General features: G+C 38.0%; 2 protein-coding genes, 1 long non-coding RNA gene and 1 pseudogene across 3 annotated transcripts in view; 1 reads left to right on the top strand and 3 right to left on the bottom strand.

Moving 5' to 3' along the window:
• Positions 1–9,059, bottom strand: part of LOC126602482 (uncharacterized) — a 33,847-nt gene extending 24,788 nt beyond the window's left edge. The window contains exon 1 of the long non-coding RNA XR_007616133.1: positions 8,939–9,059. This is a non-coding gene — a long non-coding RNA (uncharacterized LOC126602482). The remainder of the gene's footprint in view (positions 1–8,938) is intronic.
• On the top strand, positions 195–1,605 carry LOC126602479 (putative receptor protein kinase ZmPK1; annotated as a pseudogene).
• LOC126602480 (F-box protein GID2-like) lies at positions 5,400–6,434 on the bottom strand. Its single transcript, XM_050269363.1, has one exon. It carries the CDS (start codon positions 6,217–6,219, stop codon positions 5,623–5,625), a length of 597 nt encoding a protein of 198 aa, XP_050125320.1. The 5' UTR covers positions 6,220–6,434; the 3' UTR covers positions 5,400–5,622.
• Positions 9,060–23,873: 14,814 nt separating the features above from the next.
• On the bottom strand, positions 23,874–24,981 carry LOC126601211 (MFP1 attachment factor 1-like). The gene is made up of 2 exons (XM_050267891.1): positions 24,824–24,981; positions 23,874–24,684 (listed from the first exon to the last, which is right to left on the bottom strand). Exon 2 carries the CDS (start codon positions 24,650–24,652, stop codon positions 24,149–24,151), a length of 504 nt encoding a protein of 167 aa, XP_050123848.1. The 5' UTR covers positions 24,653–24,684; positions 24,824–24,981; the 3' UTR covers positions 23,874–24,148.
• Positions 24,982–25,230: the final 249 nt, after the last annotated feature.

The following is a 25,230-nucleotide window of genomic DNA, read 5'->3' as shown; positions in this document are numbered from 1 at the left end:
AATTTAATTTCAAAGGGTTCCAATACTCTCGCATTCCCTGGCAGACCGAGTTATAGTTGTTACCGTAAGACAACCTTGCTCAATGGACACAGGTAACCAAGCTTTTGGGGAGATTTGTACTTGAGAGTGCCGAAATCCATGTGTTGTATTACCAAAAGCCCCAAGAACAGTATCAGTTAACCTGCTTAAGCAGAGTTTTTGGTCTAGATAGAAATTATGTGAAAAGCAGTGTAGCTGGTCCAGTGAATTTCCTGCTCTGTTTGCCATTGGAGTTGGCGGGTTTGAGGTCGTTTGTGTCCTTTTGGTTTGGGGCTTGTTAAGTACTACTACCCGGCGAGATTCCATTGAGGATATGCAGGGGTACGTTCTTGCTGCATGGGTTCAAAAGATTCAGCTACACCGAGCCCAAGAAGGCGACGCGTGGTTTTAGTGAAGAGATTGGAAGAGGGGCAGGAGGAATAGTGTACAAAGGTGTATTGCCTGATCAGAGAGTTGCCGCGATTAAGCACCTTAACGAGGCTGATCAAGGAGAAGCTGAATTTCTAGGTGAAGCTAACACAGTTGGGAGGTTGAATCATATGCACTTGATTGACATGTGAGGATATTGCTCAGAGAAAAATCAGTCCGTTTTTTACGAGTAATGGGGCATGGTTCCTTGGCCGGGAAGTTATCTTCCAATGTTCTTGATTGGGAGAAGAGGTTTGAGATTGCTGTCAGGACTGCGATAGGCCTTGCTTGTCGGCATGAAGTGTGTTTGGAGTGGGTTTTGCACTGTGATGTTAAGCTTCAAAACACACCCTTGGACTCAAATTACCAACCGAAGGTTGCAGATTTTGGACTCTCCAAGCTAATCAACAGGGACGGCCTAAAAAAATCGAGCTTTTCGAGGATACGAGGAACGAGAGGATACGTTGCACCGGACTGGGTGTACAACCAGCCGATTACGTCGAAAGTGGATGTTTACAGCAATGAAAGTGGTGCGATTGGATCAAGGATGGGAGAGATCATAGACCGTTCATTTGGAGGGAATTATGATGTGAGAAAGATATAGATTCTGTTTGGAATTTGCTTTTCAGTTTTTCTTTTTTCAATTTTTAAAAATTCAAATTGATACAAATTGAATTTTTTATTTAAAAAAATAAAAACTAAAATTTGAAAAATGAAATCGTAATCAATGACTCCTAAGATATCATGATGGACTAGTGACATATGATTCATGAATGTTGATTAATTGTTTTCATGGCTGCATGGTTTTTGTGAGGACAGGTGTTTCTTCAGGTTTGGTTTCTTCATTTGCCGGTCAAAAGCATGCACCATCCTCAATGAAACAGAGCCGCCCTACACCTTGCAGCTTCGGATATTGTTTCCATAAACAATTGATACAACGTGTCCCGGCGGCATACTTTACTCCTTGTTAGGATTCCAATTGGACATACCTTCTGAACCATTTGCTCTTTACCCTCCATGACAAGGATGAAACTACCTCATTTGGAGGAGAACAATTTAATACTGCCACATAGAGTTACGTATCAATAAAACAAGGATATATGAACAAAAAGAATTTATACATCTTTATTTTATTATTACGAGATGCTATTATGATGATGTACTCGTGTCGTATATGTTTTCTACTTTGTGATTATCCCAAATCGGAGAATGAAAGTCGAGTAATAGCAAACCAACTTATGTGCCTAGCGGTAGTCTAGGTATTACAAATAAAACATACTTTTATTATTTTATATGATTACATCATAGCTGAGCTGCATTACATTACAATTAAAATAAATTGAACTTGTTTATGCAATATACCTAAAAACTGCATAAAAATATTTAGCTTAAACATCATGAAAGAGTCAATCACTAGTTCGAATGGCAATGGCTGACTGCAATCAGTGTCCCGGACCGCTAGGTCCAGGACCAGAATCTTTTATCCCTCCTAGGGTTTCCGACTCAGTGAACGCATGACCCTTTCCTGCGTCGCTCGGACCTTCATTCTTCATTGTTCCAATATACAATCCATCGAACACACTCTCCATCTCTTTGTCTATGTTCCCCAACTTAAGAGGACGAGCCTCCAACATACACGAAACCAAAGAGCTTACGACGAGAAGAACAACAAGTGAGGAGCACAAGGCTTTCAAACTTTTTGCCATCTTGAAGAAGAATATATCGCAAAATGATCGACGATGGTTTGATTTGGTTTGGAAGAATAGAGTGGGGATTCGGGTGCTATAAATAGTAGTGTCCGAGTGCGTGGGGAGGAGGTGGGAAAGTGAGATTCATATTTTTGACTTGGGAAGGAAGAAATGGCTGGGAAAGTGCACGAGGGTTGGTTCAAGACTTGAAAGATTCACTGGAGGACGTAATCTGATGGACTCGGATACCGCAAATCCACCCCAAGTTCAGTTCGGAGTACTTAGATATTGAATATTAAATTTTCTTTGACAGGAGAAAATGCTTGTTACTATTAACTCTCTCTCTCTCTCTCTCTCTCTCTCTCTCTCTATATATATATATATATATATATATATTGTATGATTTATACGTTTTGTCTTTTGATTCCGCCCACAAATATTGATCCAAATTAGTTGTTTCTGAGTCTGCACACATGATTTGAGCTGGGTACCCCGGCCCAACTAAGTATATTGAAAAGGTACAAGAGCATAACTGATACAGTTAAGAGTATTTTGCACTCGATAATTTCTGTTTAATTTCTTCTCCACAGTTGGTCTTGAACGGAGGTGGACTAGAATTGATAATGGTCTGAATCGAATTTTAGTAAACATTCGGTTTGTTGATGTGTCAAACTTTAAAGTCTCAATTAGGTATGGACATTGCTTGGCTCCTGCTATAGAAGGTGTAAGATCCCACGTTGGCCAATCGAGAATGGATAATGTGCCTTATATGTACATGCTCACCTCCATTTAGCATGAGGCCTTTTGGGAATTCACTGGCTTCGGATTCTATTGGAACTCCGAAGTTAAGCGAGTTTGGGCGAGAGCATTTCCAGGATGGGTGACCCACTGGAAAGTTTTCATGTGAGTTCTCAGAAACAAAACCGTGAGCGCGGGGCCCAAAGTGGACAATATCGTGCTACGGAGGAGCCGGGACTGAGATGTGTTAGATTGGTATCAGAGCTACCGTTGGGTGTGGATGTGCCGACGAGGATGCCAGATTCCCCTTAAATGGGGTGGATTGTAAGAGCTCGCATTGACCAACGGAAAGGGGTGATGTGCCTTATATGTACATGCTCACCTTCATTTAGCACGAGACTTTTTGAGAACTCACTAGCTTTGGATTCAATCGGAACTCCGAAGTTAAGCGAGTTCGGGCGAGAGCATTCCCAGGATGGGTGACCCACTGGGAAATTCTCGTGTGAGTTCCCAGAAACAAAACCTTGAGGGCGTGGCCGGGGCCCAAAACGGACAATATCGTGCTACGGCGGAGCCGGGACTGGAATGTGTCAAAAAGAATCACTCATTCGCACAAATTATAGTTTAACACATGCATAATAACTCGTCAAATACATAATATAAATTGTTTTGTATACATTTCGAAAATGTGATACGGTTTCATACTAAGTGAGACGCCCCCTACCCAAAAAAAAGAAAAGAAATTCTTACGAAAATGATTTCTCTCAAAGAAATGAGCCAAATATTCTACTTCATATTTGATCTGAACTTTTGAGTGGAGACATTTTCCACAATCAGATTTGAAGTATTTTTGGGTCAAAATTTCATGTCATAAGTAGGAGTCTATCCAAATAACAAACGAATTTGCCCGACGAAATTGAACAAATTATCTATGTTTTACTTCTTTGTACAGCAAATGCATAGCAAGGATGTCAAAACTGGAGGAGAATGTATGTTTCAGTGGGAAGCTACAAACCAAAAAAAAACTGAAGAAACCTGGGAAATTACACAAAAGTAAGGTGGCGAGAATTGAAATATTAGTACATGGAGTTGGGTGGCAAATCTTCATACGCTGCCTACGAATTCCAAACTAGCATAATTCACAGTTGGTTCAGAATTCAGAAGAGCAATGAGTAATGGAGTCTAGAAATTCTTGGTCCAAATGGGAAAAAAATTCATGGAAAGGTATGTCTTGCCAAACAGAAGACCAAAGAAAATATTTTTACTCGTCACTCACCGCATTAGCTATCGCCTATAGACTGCATTGGTTAAATTCCGAGTTTTGTATAGTAAATAGACTAATCACACTGGCCTAACTAAAATCAATGCAGTGAAATTATTAATCACCGATTTAGGACGATAGCAAATGCAAAATGAAACTACAAAGGAAATAGAGAATCTGACAAAAAGCTAATTTCAAGGAGACCAAAACTCTTGAAGTTTACCGGCCAAAGAAAAAAGAACAGGGGGGTTTAAGCAAAGGGACGCCACAAAAGACTAAAACGGCAGTTCAGTTTACCAACATCCATCGACCCATCGATTCTCTCTATTTTGTTGTGTCGTAAGCCTCACCCTTTTGCTTGCCGTCAACAACATGCATCCAAACCTCAGCATATTAACAGTAGTAAATAACTGAGAATTCTTATTAGTTGTCCATCACGGTCACGGGCCAAGATACTGTCACTCTGTGTTTTTATGCAGTACATGTCCATGGAATCGAACATGTATTCGCTTCTCCACGGATAGGGTTTTGTGCCTTTTCATGTACAAGTATACAACTTTGTACGTACAAGGTTATTTTCTTATGCAGACTGAGAGTTTACATTTGATACGTTCTATCTACGTGTCCGAGCCATGCACTTCAAATCAGAATGAAGTGCATGTGACATTAAATGGATGGCTAAATTGGCAAGAGAAAATCTATGTATTATATAGAGGACTAAATTTTATGCTTTTGTGCTTATAACCCTCTTATTTGGTTTTTTTTATTTTTTTTATTTTTTTTTAAATGATGGCGTTGAAACGCCATCTGCCCTACTAGTTGAATTTGGCTCTCTCTCGCATTGATGACATAATCTATTGAAACACAAGAAGATGGCATTCCCTTCCTCCAGTTGGAAGGAAAACCCCGTCAAAGTCTGCAGCGGCAAGCCAACATGAGGAGACAAATGGGCACAAGAAGCCAAAGACAAAATTACGACAGAAACCAATGCGTCAGCAAGCAGTCTCGCAATTCTCCAAGAAATACGAGCACTCCCAATACATACGACAACTTGGTCCTTCGAACCTGCCATTTTGCTATTCGCACCCTTTCGAACCCGCCAAATACCCAGAAACAAGCCTTTTATTACGACCGTACCCTCCCCTTCCATTTGGTATCTCTTCCCCTTTCTGTCTGTCCGTATTCGCCAATCGAATCATCCGCCCCGCGAATCAACACCACCACCGCCAAACTCCCCCCAAATCCCCAGAAACAAACACCAGATAGAAAGCAAACCCAAATTCCAATAGATCAAATTGTGGAATTACAGTGCATAATAATTCAGAAATTACCTTAGTTTACACAAAAGGATTCAAAATCTAACAAGAATTACAGATCCAAATCAGGGAAATTTAGAGAGAAAAAACTCAAATCTAAAGAGGGAAAACCCAACTGAAATTACGAAATATATATAATATATATAATTTCATTGTGGAGTTTAATTTCTGATCATCGTCCCCTGTTCGCGTAGTTCATCTTCTCATAAAACCGAATCGAGAGAAGCGAGAGCGACAGATTCACCTCGTCTTTTCCCCAACGAGCGGTTGGCGGCTTTGGATTCGGCATCGGCTTCACCGGAGCCGTCGCCCAAGGCGAAGCCGAGGAGGACGCACCCGACGAGGAAGAAGAAGGAGCAGAGCTGGAAGAGACGGAGGAGGGCTTACTGAACGGCCAGATGGATAGGGAGTGGAGCCGCCGGAATCCGCCAAGCGCGAGGACCACAGATCTCAGCTGCTGGTTGCCGCAGCCGATGTTAGCCCATTGCCTGGTACATATCAGCTCCCAGAGCCGCTCGTCCTCCGCCGTCTTGTGCCACTGCTTGCTCACGCACGACGCCACCCCCAACGTCCGCGCGTCCACGTGCTTGAACACCTCGAAGATCAGATTGTCGTCCAGATTCGAAAACCCCGCCCCTTTCAGCTCATCCTGGTCAACGCAGTCAACCACCATCTCCTCCTCCTCTTCCTCCACCTTAACCCTCTTCATCTTGACATCCGCCGAACTCGCCGCCGCCATCGAATCGTCCCCCGATGATGCTCTCTTCATCGAACGATTACAACCCACCAGTCCGAATCTTCCTATCGATCGCTTACAATCGGAGGTTTTAAAGTAATTTAGGGAAGATTTGGTGGGTAATCGGAAAACCCAGAGCCCAAATTGTACAAGCTGTGGGGGTGTGTGGAAAGAAGGGGGTGGGTAATGCGGAGGGAGGAGGAGGAGGGTGGGGGTGGATATAGAGGGGGCGGGGGGGAGTGGGGGACCTGTTTTCGTGCGTTTTGGAAGACGACAATTTTGTGAAATGAATGCGCCTTTGGGTTTGTGTGTCTCGTTTGACGAATATTCCCACTTCTTTTTACTATGCTTTTTCTTATCTTTTACCTGCCTATTCTCCTTTTTATTTATCTGGCTGCTTCCTTAACTTGTTTCCTGCGTTAACAACACAAATTAAAATTACTTTATTAATCCAAAACATATGGCCAACTGTGTCCTAATTCGTCAATATATATATTTTAAGGATTTAACTATAATATTCACATAAATTTGTTTAATATTGCGTAATATTAAATGATTTGTGAAATGAATGAGTGAAATTGAAAATCAAACACCTAACAGTTGTAAAAATCAATAATTATTTTTTCTTTAATATGACATCTTGTTAGGATATGTATAATAATATTTTGGGTAAATTACATAATACCCCATCAGATTTGAGGTCTATTACAATCTCATACAACATCTTTAAAACATTTTACTTTCATACCTCAAATATTATTTTATTTCAATATAATACGTCTGTTACATTTTTCATTCATTAATCCGTTAAATACTGACATGGTTGCCACATTTATACCATATGGCTGCCAAATGAGTGTCACGTGGCAATTTTTTATTTTTTTACCTGAATTTTCTCAAAAAAAAAAAATTGAAATCCATTACATCTGCCCGCAACCCCCCACAAAAAAAAACCCAACCTAGATTTCGTTATCCCACCAAACCCTTTCCTTCACCACCCCCCCCCCCCCCCCGCGCCACCCTCTCCCCTCCTTCCCGGCTTCACCCCATTCCCCCCCCCCCCCGAGTGCAACGCACCTCACTCAGAACCCCCAACCCCCTATCAACCCAGCTCACCCAGAACCCGACCCCCACCCTTCTTTCATCTACAACCCCACCCACCATTTTCTCCTCTCTGCAACTCGCACTCACCTTTCTTTCCCCATCTGAATCCTGCTTGTCGGTGAGTCGGTCGACTTCAACAACGAGGTATGCATTTAATTTTGTCCTTCAAATTTTGAAATTTTCAGTGCTTGGTTGGTGGTGGTCTGGATGGAGTTAGGTTTGCTGAGGGTGGGTGGGGTTGCAATTGAGAGAAAGGAGAAAGGGGGTGGGGGTGAAGAAGAGAAAAGGATCAGGGAAGGTGGGGGTGGGGTGGGGCTTTGCTAGGTTCTTTTATGGGATGAGAGGTGAAGAGAGTGGAGGAGAGGGAGGTGGTTCAGGGGGAAATGGGGGTAAGGTTTCTAGGTTTGTTTGCAGGGGTGGGGGGTTGCTGGAGGTGGGTTTCAGATTTTTTATTTTTTATTTATTTTTTATTTTTTATTTTTTAAGAAGATTCAGGTGGTTTTTTTTTAATTAATTTTTTTTTTTGCCACGTGTTGTGCCACATTGGTAGCCACGTCAGCACTTAACGGATCAATAGATGGAAAATGAAACAGATGTATTTTTTTTAAATAAAATAGTACTGAGGTAAGAAAGTGAGATGTTTTAAAGATGCTGTATAGAGTTGTAACCTCAAACTTGAAGGACTACTATGTAATTTACCCTAATATTTTTTACAATAACCTTCATAGCTTTTACCATAAGAATAATGCTTTCGTTTCCTTTTAGAGCTCATTTTCCCACTTGAAATATGTATCTTCACCATAAAGATTTTTGTAATTGGAACAACTCAATCTCTTAATCTCTATACGAAGATTGTCTATACAAAAAAAGTCATTCAATAATCAAAATAAATTAACAGTTCATCATAAAAATGTTACCTAGTATTTAAACTGTTGAATAATCAAAATAAATTAACGGTTCATCATAAATATGTTACCAGTATTTAAACTGTTGATTTATTTTGATACATTTAGATGACTAGAAGATTTCTGATTTGGGTAGTGTTTGTACGGATGATTTTCAAATGACAATTAAGTGATTTTAGGTTCCATTTACAAAATTTTAACGATAAAAATATGTTATTTGCAAGTGGAAAAATAAGTGAATGCAACGAGATGATATGAAGACTATTACTACTATCCATCTTTTTACGTTCTTTTCCTCAATTCACTCATAGTTTCTTTTTTAATAATTCCTTGGTTAATTTTAACGCTAGATATAAGAGAAGCTGTAACTTGTATTTAGACTCAAACTCTAACATTCTTTTCTTTAACATTAACCCAATCATGAGTTCATTCACACAAATCGATTAAAATAAGAAAATGAATTATTCTCTCATTTTTCTCATTGCGCTTTTTTCTAATCGTTGAATTAAACAAATTAAAAACAAATCAAGTGGCAGAAACAAAATAATATCATAAAATAAAATAAAAAAAATCGGATATCATTTTATTAAAAAAATAGGATAGAAATCTGCATAACTATTGCTTGATCATCAAATCGAAGGCCACATATTATTTTATAGAAAAAGATGAAGCTTAAGTTGAGGAAAATGAGAGATTTTTCAGTGTGACCAGAACACGAAGTGGAACACCACATGTCATTATACAAAAGGAAAACTAATGAAAAGGGCTTGAAAACTTTGAGTTTTAATGATAAGGACAAAATAAAGGGTAAAGTGAATAGTACCAGGATTGATTTTTTAGTGTAAAAATGTGGTTTTTCGTTAAAGTGAACAGTACCGGGTGCTTTTTGTTAAAGTTCCCTTATACAAATGATGAAATATGTGTGTTAAAAAATTAATAACTTAAATATTAAAAAATTTTACCACTTATATAAAAATACGTGATGTACCACTTGTGTTCATGTCATAATGAAAAAATTTCTCAAACAAAAGCTCAAAGGAGCGTTGGGGCGGAAGGGGAAGCCAATGCCTCCGCCACACTTTCTGCCGTTTCATTGGTCCAATGAGATTAAATAAAAAATAATTTAAAATAATTAATTCGTTTATGAAAGGGTCTATGTCGAGAAAAAGGCAGAAAAAACAACAAAAGGAAAAAGTAAAAAAAAGAGAGAGAGAGAGAGAGGGGAGTGGTGGGCACTAAACCACGTTCTCCTCTTCTTTTTGAAGCAGTCTCTTATCTTTATCGTCTAAATCCAAATTTATTCTTGTTTTTTTGTATCAAAGATTCCCAACAATTTTTTGTTTTCCAGTATCGTCAATGAAATTGACGTTTCTGGCACCACCCAACTTTCTACCTCAAGTCAACCGAATATTGATCCGGTTTCCTTCATCTTTTTATGTTTTTATGTTCCCATTAATTGAGTTTATTATTTAATTTCAAGCTGATTTAAGCAGACGTCGCCCTAATTACATCGGTTAAATTGGATGCACTTACACTTGTGCACTTTATTTTGCAACATTTTATTTCTGTGTGTTTAGGTTGAATTAAAGTAGAATATCATTTGTATTAAGCATTGAAAATAAATTAAGTTGATGCTTTTCAAGGTTTAATTATAATTATGCCCCGTGAAACTCAACTCGTCTCACTTTATCCTTGAAACCTTAAAATGAGTTGTCCATGAATAAGCCTCGTAAAGTTGAAACTCACTTTGATAATGTGGATGTGGATGTGGATGTATCTATATTGGCTAGAGGAGATTCACTTCTTCTTATGCATCCAAGCTCTAATTCTCCTTATATTATCGCTTATTTAAGTAGAAAAATCCTACTTAAATGGTAAAATTTTAGGAAAACTAATAAAAAAAAGCTTGAAAACATTGAGTTTTAACGATAAGGACAAAATAAAGGGTAAAGTGAATAATACTATAATTGACTTTTTAGTGTAAAAATGTGATTTTTTGTTAAAGTTCTCTAAATTTTTTATATAAAACATTATATTGGAGAAAACTCACGGACCAACTGTTAAACTGCAATAAATCTTTTTTCCACCAGGCTGCGCAAAGAACATCCTTATCACTCACAGTGGACTTCACCGGGTACAGAACCAAGGCCAATTTGGAAACAGATATAGAAGTCTAACCCAAATGCAAAACTTAGGTAATGAGCCCAACCCAATTGCAAAATTCAAGTTAGTTGTTTTAAGGTCCATTGGCCCAGCCCAAATGGAAGCATTATATTTATTTATTCTTAATTAAATACATTTATGCTTACTGTATGAATTGTTTTATTTTTTAATTTTTATTTCAAATTAAGAGTATTGATTATTATTTAATATATGTGTAGAGTCCAGTTTACTTGGTCACCCGATGGCTAAGAATTCATGGTCATTCACTGTTAGATTTGATATTAAGGGTGGAGATTAAAACTGTGAAAATACATCTAATTATTTTCCACCCTTGATAGATGATATCAAGGTGAGTGACTATACATTACCTTATCACCTACCATTTATGTATATGCCATGGGTAATACTATTTCAACACGCAAGTTAACACGTTTTCAAAATGCAAGCGAATCCTTGTATTATTGATAACTTTAATAGAATTATTTATTTGTAAGTAGTGCAAAACAAACTTCAAAAAGAAACTTGTGAAATATTATATGCATGCTAAAATTAAAGTGAAGTGGTAATCCTACTTCTAATTATTCTTTTAAATTTCCAACAAGCAAGTTACAATCTCACTTTTGCCATCACAAATCTTGTTTCCCGCACACAACCACCATTCCTTGTTTCCCCTTCTCTCGTTTTGAGGGGAAAAAAAAACTTTAATTTGATTTGAACATGGACATGAACACAACATCTTGCTTGACATCCCAACAACATTTTAGGAGACCAAGAGAGTAAGCAGTACAAAACGCATTTCTGCACAAACAACTGTCAAATGTTTCTCAACAGAAACAAAAAAAAAAAAAATTTGTAAGATGGAAATGAATAAATTTACAAATTAAAAATAAAATTGTGATGATCCATCGGGGCAATTGCTGCACGGTGAGTTTGATGATCTAGTGGCCAACCCCGCCTTTAGCCGGACCGGAAAATGCTTTAGCCGTGGTCAACTTCTTGACTTGAGCTCTCGGAGAAGAAAGATTGATATGCAGAAAAGCATGGGCAGCCCCTCTCCTACTAGGACCAGAGTATGCTTTAACTATCTTCAACCTGTTACTTATTGAACTAGTAGGAGATATCAGCTTATCTACAAGAGACCTCGAGCCTTCGATTTCCATGGCGGATGAGAGGATGAGGAGAAAGATGATTACAGACAAAATGGAGAACTTCATTTGGAAGGGATGTTTAATGGTGCCAATCATGCCATGCTGCTTCATTTTGTTTTGGTTTATTAAGGCATGCAACACATTGTGCAAGTATATATATAGGCCATTGAACAAGAGGGGCAAACCCTAAAACATTGGAAGAGTTTTGGACTCTTGTGAAACATGATCTGTTTGTTTATTATATTAATCATTATCTCCCTCCAACCCGATCTTATAACAACCCTAATTTAAATTTTGGTGGCTTGCAGAACCAAAACATGCAAGCCATTGAGTTAGCTAAGTTACTTCCCTTTTTTTTTCCTTTTTTTTTTTTTTTGAATTTGGTTGATGGTACACGTTTCTTCTGTTTTTTTTTTTGGGACATATACAAATAGATTTTGTCTTAGAAAATGCACCATGATTTACATGTGAACATGTTAGGATTAACGTTGCAACTAATAGGGGTGAGATTTTTATGAAAAAGCCTTGATACAATTAGAAGTAGAACTGTTTAATTGAAATTTGTTTTATAAGATGACCGAAACAAGACTTTTAATATTATTCAACACGTTCTTTATATATAAACTCAACGTTTGTCTGTAATCTACATAATATATATGAGAGGGCGTGTTGTACAATTCCAAGTTCAATAACCTTAATATATAATCAATCAGTTGATCCGGTGGATCAATACTAGAGATATAATCTAAATCAACTTGTAGGTTATCATTATTGCTCGTTTAAGGTTCTATAATATGTATGGTTTCTTATTATTATACATATTAGCATGTAACATCAATTCCGGCTGGTTCACAATAAAATATGAACAAAGTATAACACGAGCTGTATCTAATTCATATCTAAATCAGAAAAGACAATTTCAACACTGAGTTATAAGATCTTTTCGGATGCATTCATATGGAAGTAAATCGAGATCTCAGTTGCAAAAAGTAGAATTATATCAAATCCCGTGAACATATGAATATCCGATGGAGGATGTCAACTATCAACTGGGCAGATAGATGCCACCTCAGGCGGCGGTTGCCGGGTATGGTGGTCCGTGGTCCTCAATTGCGGTCGCCGTCTTTGCTTGACATATCACATATATGTACTACTCTTTGGTTACAAACCTCACGAGAGTCTTATTTAGTACTGGTTTGGTACTAAGGTGCTTTTATAAAAAGTGGATATAAAAATGAGCTGAGTTCAAAAATGTGTTTGGTAAATACTTAAAAACAGCTTATTTTCACAATTTTGGGTGAAAAAAAGGCTGAAAAACGTGAAGCAGCAAAAATGAGTTTATTCTCACAGCACAGCAAAAATCAATTTTTTTTCAAAGCACAGCAATACCAAACCAGCCCTTAACATGCTGTTGATGTTGAGTTAGTTGACCAAAACACACAAAGAACAAAAACATGCTGTTGGAGTTAAAAATATATCATATTTTCATTCCTTTACACGCCAATTAGGTCAATATTTTATGACCCATATGATACACAACTCACTCCTAAGTCCTAATTAAGTTGTAATTAATATTATTTTGTTTATGACTTCAGTTGTCAAGCTCATGACTCACGAGCAGGGTTGCTAATTTTTCATGGGCTAATTGCTAAAAGCTGTATCGCCAAAATAATGAGGAGGCTGGTGTGTTTAGCAAGCCATGAGTGGTATATTCAAAGTTGTCCATTAGTTAGATCCCAGTTGTGGATTAAGAATAATTCTGCTGAAATTATAGTTTTCCCAGAATTAGTAACATGCTTGGTTAGGTGACAAGCGCTATAATATTGATTTAGGTTGAGAGTAAAATATTCATGTATTGAGTATTAACCTGCGATGAAAATAAAATTAATTGACTAAACACAGTTGAGGATATGAATCTCATATTAAAGAAACAAGAGGCTTGCGTGTTTATATATATAAAGAGTTGAGTTACTCTTCATATTGCCAATTTATCTTATGGTGCAACCTCAACTTTCTTAAAAAAACGAGTTACAAAATTATTTATTAACCTAAATCAAATTTGATATTACTATTAGGATTTTTTTTTTGTTAATTTAGTTAGCCATGTAGAAGGAATATGTAAATGACATCTTATTCGCAGCCATAAAAAACAATTAACTAAGATTAATAGTTTCGATTTTAGCATATATATGGGGGCTTGGGTGAGTAATGAATATGTGAATAGTGGTAAACATGAGAAACTAATTGTCCAATGGTGGGTATAATTAAGTGGCATTTGTCATTTGAAATCTATTGTATATCATTGGTAGCAGAATTTTCATCCTCTAATCTCTTTTGTTCGTATTTTTATGCTCTCTATTTTATTGACTACGCAATTATCATGCTCACGGAAGCTTGAATTATATACTCTCTTTTGTTTTTTTTGCTTTTTTTTTTCTAATTTAAAAAACCTTAATTAATTTATGTTCTGATACAAGATCTTGTTTGGTGAGATTCTCCTTCTGATTCCATTTTGGCGTATTCATCGTGATTATATAGGGCTTGCACACTACTGTTTTGGATAAGTCATCTTTTGTTGGCCTATCTTGTATTGGTTGTTGGAGATTTTGTTTGTTATGGTTGTTATCATGGTTAAGATTAGATTTTATGCCCTTCTTCGTAGATCGCATTTTCCGTCTTTTTTAATAAAACTATCTCATTTTCACTTCTCATGATAGTAATGCTGGAGTGAATTGACTTTGTGGTTATAACAAAAAAATAATAATTATCTAATGATCTGCATTTTATCCATAAATTAAACAAGTGGGTATGCGGGGTCATGGCTTGGAAATCAAAATGTCCAACTTTTCGTATACATGCTAAAAAGCTGGACAAAGTCACGGTTCCATACCAACTCCTCTTATTCATACTTACCTGTAAAACGGGGAGTGAATTAGAAAATCCACACAATCAAAGGAGTATGTTTTTGAAAAGTGGCTCGTTGAAATTCTTGCACATCCGAATGCCTCCCTTTGAACAGCCCTTGAAATTGGCTCTCTTTGGACTAATTTAAGTATGCTTTGAAAAAAAGAAAACACACCTAATATGGCACATACGTAACCCTCTTTTTAAAGCATTTTAGCCAACCTTGATTTCGGAAAATCAATGTTCCCTGCTCTCCCCTTTGTCCCCACTACACACATCACCGTCTTATCTTTTATTTTCGAAGTAATATTTTCCACCGTCACATTTGCATGGGGTGTTATCAATTCATCATTTACCATGTGTATCTCTTTATTAATATTATATAATAGGTTTATGAACTACTAATTAGTCATCTTGTGCATCTATATATACTATAACACATGAGTTAATAACACTATATAATGGTACGACCAGTGAAGAAATGTGACACATAGAAAGTTCACCAAATCTTGCATTCATATTTTATAAGGAGTTGGACTAATTTTAGTAATGCTAATTGGTTTTTCATTGGAACCAACTTTTTTTTATCATATATCAGAGTGCATGTTGGCCCATTTGCGAAAATCAATGACAACACGTTATTCACGTCACCTAATCTGTATTCTCCACGTCTTAAGCTTAAAATTTCTCAAGATGCGAGGGTGCATGTGAGGGTATCTCAAAAGTTTACCAAACTTCATATACATGCCCTTTCAAGCTATTATCTATATTACCAATTAATTTATGATGTAATCTCAATTTTTCTTCACGACGATCATTGTCTGAGTCGACTGTTCAATAAAGAAAATGGATTTCATAAAAATTAGATATATGTCATACATGCCATGTCTGAACAAACACTGCTTTTAATTGTCCCTCTCAAATTGGCTGTCCTGCATTTTTATGTACAAAAATAGAAATTAGAATAAGGAGAGACAGAGTTACAGATGTAACAACACACACGCGTTAGATCGATCATAGATGACGACCATGGTGTGAACCTTTTAGGGTATCGAACGTGACCATGCAAAAGGCTCCTACTAAAAAACACAGACACACTTAAAGGATTTTTAGACCAACAAACATTTTCTTGCTCTTTTCGTTTGGAAATATTAAAGTCAAATTCCAACAGCACAAACGAACCAGAAATTTCAACGTAAAAGCTCACCTCCCTCGCCTTGCTCGCCACTCCATTCCACACACACAAGTAAACTAGCTACAACGAAAAAATAAAATAAAAAATACAGGAAAACAAGGGAAAGTCAAACGTCTTGTTATTTGACCCCAATACATGAATAGCTAAGCCACACCGTCATCAGCAACTAAAATTCTTGTATATATACAAGTGGCTATCCCTTCCTTTTCGACACAACAAAATAATTAACCAACCAGAAAATTGAAGAGGAAATATTGTGTGTTTTGTTAGTTGAAGATGTCAATGAAGAACTCAGCAGGTTCCAGCTGCGTGTGGGTTGTGATGGGGCTCATGGTGCTGATTGTGTTGTCGCAGTTTGCTCAAGTGGATTGCCGAACCCTAAAATCAAGGACGGCGAGCGATAATGCCACCGCCACTCGTGGCGGATGCAAAGGTGGTGATGGGGCTGAGAAGGCAGGAGGAGGAATGGCTACCTTTGCTGTTTCTTCTAATTACAGCTCGAGCAGCAGTACGGATCGTCGTCCTTCGATGAGGAGCTTGGCCTTTAGATTGGCCTCTGGACCTAGCAAAAAAGGCCCTGGCCATTAACTTAATGAATCCCTGCCTCTCCTCTCTTTCTCTCATTCTTTTGTTTGATATTTATTATATGTTCACGCTGCACAAGGTGTGACTTTTTGGATCTTGTTTTTGATCCGCCTAGGAAATTCACAAATATACTTGTAAGTTTTCAGTCTTAGTTCATCATCAGTGAAATAATTAGGAAATCTGTAAAACGGATTACGCATGGTTTGCTGTTACCTAATTAAGCTCCAAATATTAGTAACTTGATTCGTTAAATTCGGTTTTTATTGTCTGGCCTATTACATTGTTGTTTCCGCACTGTGTTTATATCATGCAGCTGATGAGTGACGAGTCTACCAAATAATCAAAACCTTGCTCAGTATCTACTTACCTTCTATGGACAAGTTGGACTTTACTTTTTTTTTTTCTTTTCTTAGTTCAAAGTTGAAGTTTTCTCGTTAAGATCACGATTCACACAGGTCACTTAGTATATATATTACTAATTCACTTGTTATAACATAAAAGGATAAAAAAAAAATTACATCGTCGTGCAATGTTATTAATTCACATTTTGTATATATGATCACGCAATGTGACAACCCTACTGAAATTTCACATTGATTACTGTAAGAGTGGGAAATGGAAATCCTTTTCGTCTCCTACTCGTTGGCCTTATTTGGTTTGTGGACTGTATTTCTGTCCAGAAATTGGCGGTACTTTTGCTAATTGGAGACAGATTAGACCAATTTCATAACCGAAGCTTACCTTTATGAACCCATAACTTAGCTGCGAGGGATGACATTGAATCATCCGGAAAGTGAAGCCCAACCCATGTGTTCGAAACCAAAGAGTAAAATCTGAGCTTTTTAACCACATTCTCTGAAAGAAAAAAAAGGAATTCTTAGCAATATGAGTACCCAGTTAAAAAAACAAAAGAAGTGAGCAATGATCTGAAGATATACAAGACAAAGTACTGCATTCGGAAGAAGCCTATTAATCAACCCCAATTCAATCTCTGTCTGATGCACAAACAGAATTCCAGTCCAACAAGGAATCCTCAGAAGATGCCCCTGCTGCACCGCCTACTGCAGACCATGTTTAATCCTGATTCAACTTCTCTTTAGTCCACGTGTTGTAATCCTAGTTCCACATATGTATGACTTGTAATCCTATAAATATAAATGCACATTGCTCACTCGATCATTGAGTTGAGATTCATAATTACTATGTTTCATGGTATCACGAGCCAGTGTCTCACGACAAAGGTTCATATTATAATTTTTTTTTCGGTCTTTTACAGTTATGACGTCTTCTTCCTCCTCCGCTGTTGCTACTCCCTCTGTCACGAACTTTCTCACCATCAAGCTCGACCGCAACAACTACCCTCTCTTCTGTGTTCAGTTCCTTCCCTTGCTGCATAGCCGCAACTTATTGTCTTTGGTTACTGGTGAAACCAAATACCCGTTTACTTTTCTTCTTGATGACAATGGAAAACTCACTGACAAGGTTAATCCATTATATAGTGAATGGATACAAACTGATCAGATGATCATTTCTTGGATTACGAGTTCACTTACTCCCAAGGTTCTTGCTACGATTGTAAAAAAAAATTGACTCGGCCTCTGCCTGGTCGTCCCTTCAGGAACAATATGCTTCTAATTCTCGCAATCATATTATCTAGATGCGTACTGAATTGATGAATACTTATCGTGGTGATCTTTCTATCGCTGACTATCTCGACAAAATCAACGTCATTGCCGACAATCTTGCTCTTTTTGGTGCCCCCGTCTCTAAATCCGATTTAGTCGCCATTATTATGAGTAGAGTCGGTCCTCAGTATAAGACCATTGTTGCGTTTGCACAAGCTCGTGACACTTCCATCACCTACAATTCATTAGAAACTTTATTACCAAGTGTCGAGCAACCTGCCACCAGTCGCACCCACTTCACCGGTTTCATCTACTCTCGAGGTAAGTGACTTGTCTCATTCCATGGTCACTTGAGGCAAAATGGGCATTGGCAAACCTAATCCCAAATATGCTTGTGTTACTACTTTTGCTAACGGCTTAGTTGAGCCTACATGTTTTAGTCAGGCTAATAAAGATTATGAGTGGCGAAAGGCGATTGCTGACAAATTCAATGCCTTACAACGTAACGACACTTGGACTTTGGTTCCATTTCAACACACTATGAACATTCTTCCGAATAAATGGGTGTATAAAATCAAGCGGCGCTCTAATGGATCAATTAAGCGTTACAAGGCACAGTTAGTGGCTAACGGGTTTCATCAACAAGAGGGTTTGAACTACAGTGAGACGTTTAGTCCCGTTGTTAATCATGCTACTATCATGTTAATTATCTCCATCGTTATTCATTTCAATTAGCCACTTCGTCAACTTGATGTTCAAAATGCGTTCCTCCATGGTTCTTTGAGGTACCGTTTGGTACGTGGGACAGGATGAAACAGAGTGGGACGAGGTGTTCCGTCTCATGTTTTGTGATCCTAAAACGGGTGGAACGCGCTGTTCCACTGGACGAATTTTTGGTGAATTTTCGTTCCGCCTCACCCCATGGAACGACTCGTTCCACATCCGTGGAACACAAAATTATAACCTCTCTGTCTTCTTCTTCTTCCTCCTTGTTTCCATCGGAGGACATCTTTGCTCCCTCTCCGTTCCGTCCCGTCCTGTCCCATCCTGTCCCATTCCGTTCCGTCCCGTCCCGTCTGCATACCGAACAATACCTGAGTGAAGAGGTCTATATGCGGCAACCACCATGTTCATTGATCCTCAACGTCCATCTCATGTGTGCAAATTGCAGTGTTCCTTATATGGTCTTAAACAAGCTCCTCGCGCATGGTTTCAATGTTTTTCCTAACACTTGGAGAATTTGGGTTTCATATATTCTCATGCAGATTCGTCGTCATTTACTTTCTTTGATGGTTTAGTGGTTATTGACCTCATTCTTATTCTTGGTAATAAAATGCACCATATAACTCGTTTGATTCATTAGTTGGGCACATTATTTTCCATGAAGGATCTTGGACTACTACATTATTTTTTAGGCATGGAAGTTCATCGTACTAGCACCGGTCTTCATCTTACGTAGACAAAGTATATCATTGATCTTCTCAAACGCACCAAAAGGTTGGAATGCAAGCCAATTTCGACACTAGCAATTAGTGGCCAACACCTCAGTCTTTTGGATGGCGAACCATTGTCTGATATCATCGAGTTTCGTAGTGTTGTGGGTGCCTTGTAGTATCTTCTCTTCACTCGTCCTGATATTGTGTTTGTCGTTAACCAGGTTTGTCAATTTATGCATAAGCCCACAACGATTCATTGGGTTCTGGTTAAACGAATACTCCATTATCTTAAAGTTACTCCAAATCATGGGATTGTCTATCACCCGAGTTATCGCCCAAGTTCCCTTCAGCTCACTGCCTATGCTAATACGGACTATGCTAGGGATCCTGATGATAGTCAGTCAACTGGTGGTTATTGTATTTTTCTTGGTGACAACCTCATCTCATGGAGCTCCAAGAAGCAAAGCGGTGTCTCACGATCAAGTACAGAAGTTGAATATCGTTAATTTGCCTACACTGTCGTTGCTTTGTCTGGGTATCATACCTTGTTTCGAGAGCTTCATCTCCCTCTTTCTCCACCCCGCATCTGGTGCTACAACATTAGTGCAATCTCCATAGCCTCCAATCCCGTTTATCAACAGCGTATGCGGCATGTCAAAGTCGACTATCACTATGTCCGTGAAAAAGTAACTCGCAAAGAGATCATTGTTGGCTATGTCTCCTCCACTGATCTCCTTACCAAGGGATTGTCTGCAGTTCGTTTTGAATTCTTGTTGTCCAAACTTCCAGTTCGTGGCCTCCCTATCAGTTTGCAGGGGAGTGATAAAACCAACTCCAATTCAGTCTCTGTCCGATGCACAAGAGAATAATCTTGCTTCCGAGACTACTCCATAGCATCTGTGATCATTTGTTTTTGAGCCAGCAACACTTGACCAACTTTATTAGGTAATGGAAGAGAATCACCCTCAACCTGATCAATCTTTTCAACCGTATATCCACCATCGGTTTCTTAGGAGCGCTCGCACTCTTGGGGTTTCTCAGATTTAGAATCAATCGAGATATCTTACATGCTGAAAGAAGATGTACAATGTTGCGATATCTTGAACCTATATCACTATTTATCCGTTCTACTCGAAGTTACGTTAGAGGAGCAACGACAAGATCAACATCTATTAACACTTTGACAAATAAACCAAACGACCACATTGCTTTGCATTGGTCTGAATAGAAGTAAAAAATAAAAATAAAGCATATTGAACGTTTATAGTTGTTTGGAGTCACCAAAGTCCGTTTCATTTTTTATTTTTTGAAGTTTTAACGAAAAATCCGCGGTACTGTTCACTTTAACGAAAAACCACATTTTTACACTAAAAAGTCAAACATATTACTATTCATTTTACAATTTATTTTGTCCTTATTGTTGAAACTCAAAGTTTTCAAGCTCTTTTCATTAGTTTTTTTTTTTTTTTTAGTGTTTTTTTTTTTTTGGAAACTTCACCAAAGTCGGTTTGTCTCATGCATAAAACCTAAACTCAAACTCAAGGTTTCAATGAAGAAAGAATCAAATATTGTGTGAAAATAATATTTTTTTTAATCTTTAATTGATTAAGTAAAGCTCTTAATCTGGGGTATGCAACAACAAAAGTATCACCAAGTGATGCGAGTTTTATGCAAAATTTGAACGTTGCAATGATTCATTACATTTTTATATAAAAAATCTATTGTTAATTTTTCAAACCATTTACTAACATGTATCATGAAAGAAAAATTGCTCAATCGAAAAGAAAATAAGCTGAATTCTACGACTAAATTAGCAACAAGACAAAAATTTATCCACCTGGAGCCAGCGGCCTGCTTACTTTTACTTGGCAACATCTTATCCTTAAAATTCCAAGTCCAATCCACCTAAAGTAATCAATCCGTTGATGTCCGAATAAGAAAAGAAAATTAATTGAAATAGTTTGAAATCATTCTCTTGCGGCTTCACTAGGGAATGATACAGGAGACCAATTAGTCAATCGAACAAAATTAAAATGTGTTATATAATAACTTAAAAGGTATTTGATTATTTTTAATTTAATCAAATTTTGATATTGCAGTACTCTCCTTTTCATGAGATTTTTTAGTGTGATCGGAATACGAGATGATACATCACGTGTTATTATACAAATAATGAAATATGTGTGTTAAAAAGTTAATAACTTAAAAAATAAAATTCCCTACCACTTATATAAAAACACATGATGTACCACTTGTATTCCGGTCACAATGAAAATTTTCTCAACCTAACGAGTCATAGGTTGTCTAATTTTTGTGCTAGTTCGGGTGTGGTGAAATTTTGGTGGCCGAGTTACGTGACATCTTATTTGCTCTCCAACAAGCTTGGATTTCAGCCTTTCTTTGGATTTGAGCTACATCTAAACTTGCGTTTTGAGGATATTATTGGGCAACATGGAACAAAATACAAGTATTTTACATCATAACAAGATAGAGAGAGTATAAAAATGGAGAAGCTCCGAGTGTTGTGTTGGTGTGTTTTGTCGCTCTGGTGACAACTAGTTTTGTTGTCCCACATCGCGCATTAACAATTTCGAATTTTAATTTAAAAACATGATTTCTCCAACCATTGGCCGTGGGTCTAGTTCTCATTCCATTGTGGTATCAGGACTATGTTGTGTGAATGTTGTTACACAATATTGTGTTACTCATCTGTATAACCTAGCTCTGATACCATGAACAAAATTAAATCTACGACCCATAGAATATTTTTTAACTAAAGAATTTCATTACGGTGTAGAGTTTACAATATATTATGTATTGTCCTTGTTCATGTGCATAACCGAGCTCTAATTCGATAGGAATTCTTTTACTAAAGTAATATTGTAATCAACTCTAGTACACAGAATGGGAAGAGATTTAAAATTAGGTGCAAGTAGTCGATCCGGTTAGATATACTGACGTGACTAATTGATTTAACTCACATCTACTAGTTAAGAAATTCTTTAAAACTGATTCTCAATGATTATATACCAACAACGTATAGCCCTAAAGCACATAATGAAGGCAAAATAAGAAGACCTCAAATCACCAGCAGCTCTTGAATATATTCCAAGGGCCACAAGAAGAAGCCGAAGTTTCATAGCAAATAAAAAGGCCCTATCAAATAAGTTCTCAAAAGTCATTAGTTTTGTACTTGATGTATCAGATTCTTACAGAGAAGGATGAACTACGGAAGGCCAACTACTAAACACAACACGGGGCCGTTCCATAACGTTATTACGGGACGGAAGACGAAAATACAATGCACAACGAATTTCTGAATAGAGAGGTAGAATATACAGAACATGTCATGACAGATTCAAACCTTGATTTGATGAGTAGAAAAAGATCCATGTGTGTGGTATTTTCATCATACATCTTCAAAGCTTGATGCGGCATCGCATAAACCGTCTAACACGGCATGCTCAACCGCTGCACGTCCACTTGTTAAGAAAATGCAGACAAACAAGCAATGGTGTGCGATCAGCAAGACAAACAAGGTTTCAGCTAACTGAAAAACTAATACAAATATCAATCCACTAGACAAACTGGGAGCTAGTCCAAAGATTAGATGCACTTAGGAGAAACTTGCAGTGAGAGGACGGCAAAAATCGCTTATTGTCAAACGAGACATCCACTAAAAAGAGGCATCTGCAAGAAAAACATCCTCGGCACAGTAGCAGTAACACAATTAAAGTTACAAGACATCAATCAACCTAACATAAAGAAAAATCTTCCAAGGTCTGAGTGCCGGGAACTCACGACACCAATCTAAACTATACTCAACCATTTCACACCGATAATACTCTTAATCAAATCCTAGTCGACCTCAAGGGAGTTCGAACTTTCTGCAAACCATAAAAAATCAAGCAAATTACATTAACCCAAAATGTTCACCTTTATTTTCCAGATTATCTGCTACTGGTGCAACAAAAGCAGTTGCACAAAAGATGAGATGAAAAAATTAGATTTGCATACGCAGATAGAAAGTAGACTACTTTTGAGTTTAACATGCTTGAACAACAACTAAAACTCGACAAGAAAGCTCTAAGCAACATTAGCCAATATCACTTTCACCGAAAGCTTAATTTGACAAGAATATCGAACCTTTCCAAAAATGAAATCATGTTCGTTTGCTCACAACAAAGGAAAAGGTTTCTTATAATTGTGAGAAATGTGAACTTTGTTTCCATAAATGAAACATAGAAAATAGGAAGAACTACTTCCGAAATAAGGTTTAATTCAACGAAGAATGGTTCTGATTAACTCTCATACCATTGCAATCACATTGTACCGACAATCTAAACTCTCAAAAGAGTACAATGCAACAAGAGTTTAACATGGTTTACCAAAAAACCAGCTGTCAAACACTCGAAAACACCTCTGATTATGTAAAGGACCAAATGCATGCTCCAAGAAGCAACATTATGCATAAGTAAACATACTGAACTATAACCACACAAATTTGATTCAGAAATTGGGATCTAGCTAGTAGTGAAGTCGAAATGGAATTGCCAAACAGTTTGAACAACCGAAAGCGCCATAAAACACGTAGATTATGCAATAGGAAAGATTTCGAAAAATTTCAAATTCCAAATGCACCGACTTCCTTATAAATTCTTGAGCATAAACATCTCCGAACAAAGCAGATCAAGACTCAGTAGATCAATACTCACAACAGAAATCCAGATAATATAATCCACAGAACATTGAAGCACAATGCGAAATTACCAAAGTTTAAATATTTAGCAGGTCATTAAGTATATAGGCATCACAAGAAATCCATGATAAATACAAATAGATCTCGATATGAAAGCCCTGATACGAAGCTAAGAGTGACCTAACACACATGGAGAGATCAGTACTCTTCGGCCTTAGCATCCTCACTGGCGGCAGCAGCGGTGGGGTCCACGTCAGAGCTCGCAGCCTCGGACTCCGAGGCGCCGTTTTGAGCAGCGGAAGCAGCGGCGTTCTTGGACTTGACGGTGTCGAGCATGCGCTTGCTGATCTCCTTGGAGTAAACCTGCAGGATCTGAATCCCGTCCTCCTCGGTCGCGGCGGAGCCACCGGCGGCGGCGAAGGCGTCCTCCTCGATGAGGCGGGCGGTGGCGGAAGCCTCGTTGTCAGCCATGGTGCCGTAGCGCTTGGAGAGAGGGGAGGGCGTGGTGAGGGTCTCGATGAGGCGGTTGACGACGGCGTCGCGGGTGCGCTGGGTCGGCGGCCATATGCTGAAGGAGGTGAGGACGCTGGGCTTCTCTTTGTGAGCTGGTGCGTCGTGGTGGTGCTGCTGTTGGGATTCGGGCTCCATGGCGGAGGTTTGGTCTTGCGGTGGTGCTACGGCGGCGCTCTCGGAATCCGACATTTCGATGAGGATTTGTGGAGGTAAAATTAACACTAAAATTCAAAAAAATAAATAGAGAAAATGAGAGATAGTAAACAATTTGTTGGTGAATTTCAAATGCGAGAAAACAATCTATATATATATATATATGTACATATATAGGTGAGATTAAAGCTTAACAAGATGGATTACCTTAGAAGTGAGCGCTGATAGGCGCTGATAGGCGCTGATAGTGAAATGTTTGACGGTTCACCTTTTTACTTCTTTATTATTTCATTTAATTTTTTGAAAAAGGCTAATTGGATTGGTTGCTGGGTTTCCTTGGTTAGGTTAGCTGTTTAGGGTCTTGGGTTTGGGTTAGGCCCTTTGAATGAAGTGGGCCGCTGTCTTCACATTTACTTTTTAACAGTTTGGGCAAATTATTTTCTCTTGTATTATAAACTGTTACTGTCTAAGTTACATATGCGTCATATGGACAAAAAGAATTCATCGTAAAGCTTCAACTATTCTAAATCGATGCTTTACATTCCAAATCAGAACCGATTGCACAATTTGGTCCAAACAGTGCAAACGTGGCTTATATGCCTACGAGTGGGTCT

This window comes from Malus sylvestris, chromosome 15 (assembly GCF_916048215.2).
Source record: "Malus sylvestris chromosome 15, drMalSylv7.2, whole genome shotgun sequence".
Taxonomy (NCBI): Eukaryota; Viridiplantae; Streptophyta; class Magnoliopsida; order Rosales; family Rosaceae; genus Malus; species Malus sylvestris.
This window is presented reverse-complemented; position numbering and strand designations above follow the sequence as displayed.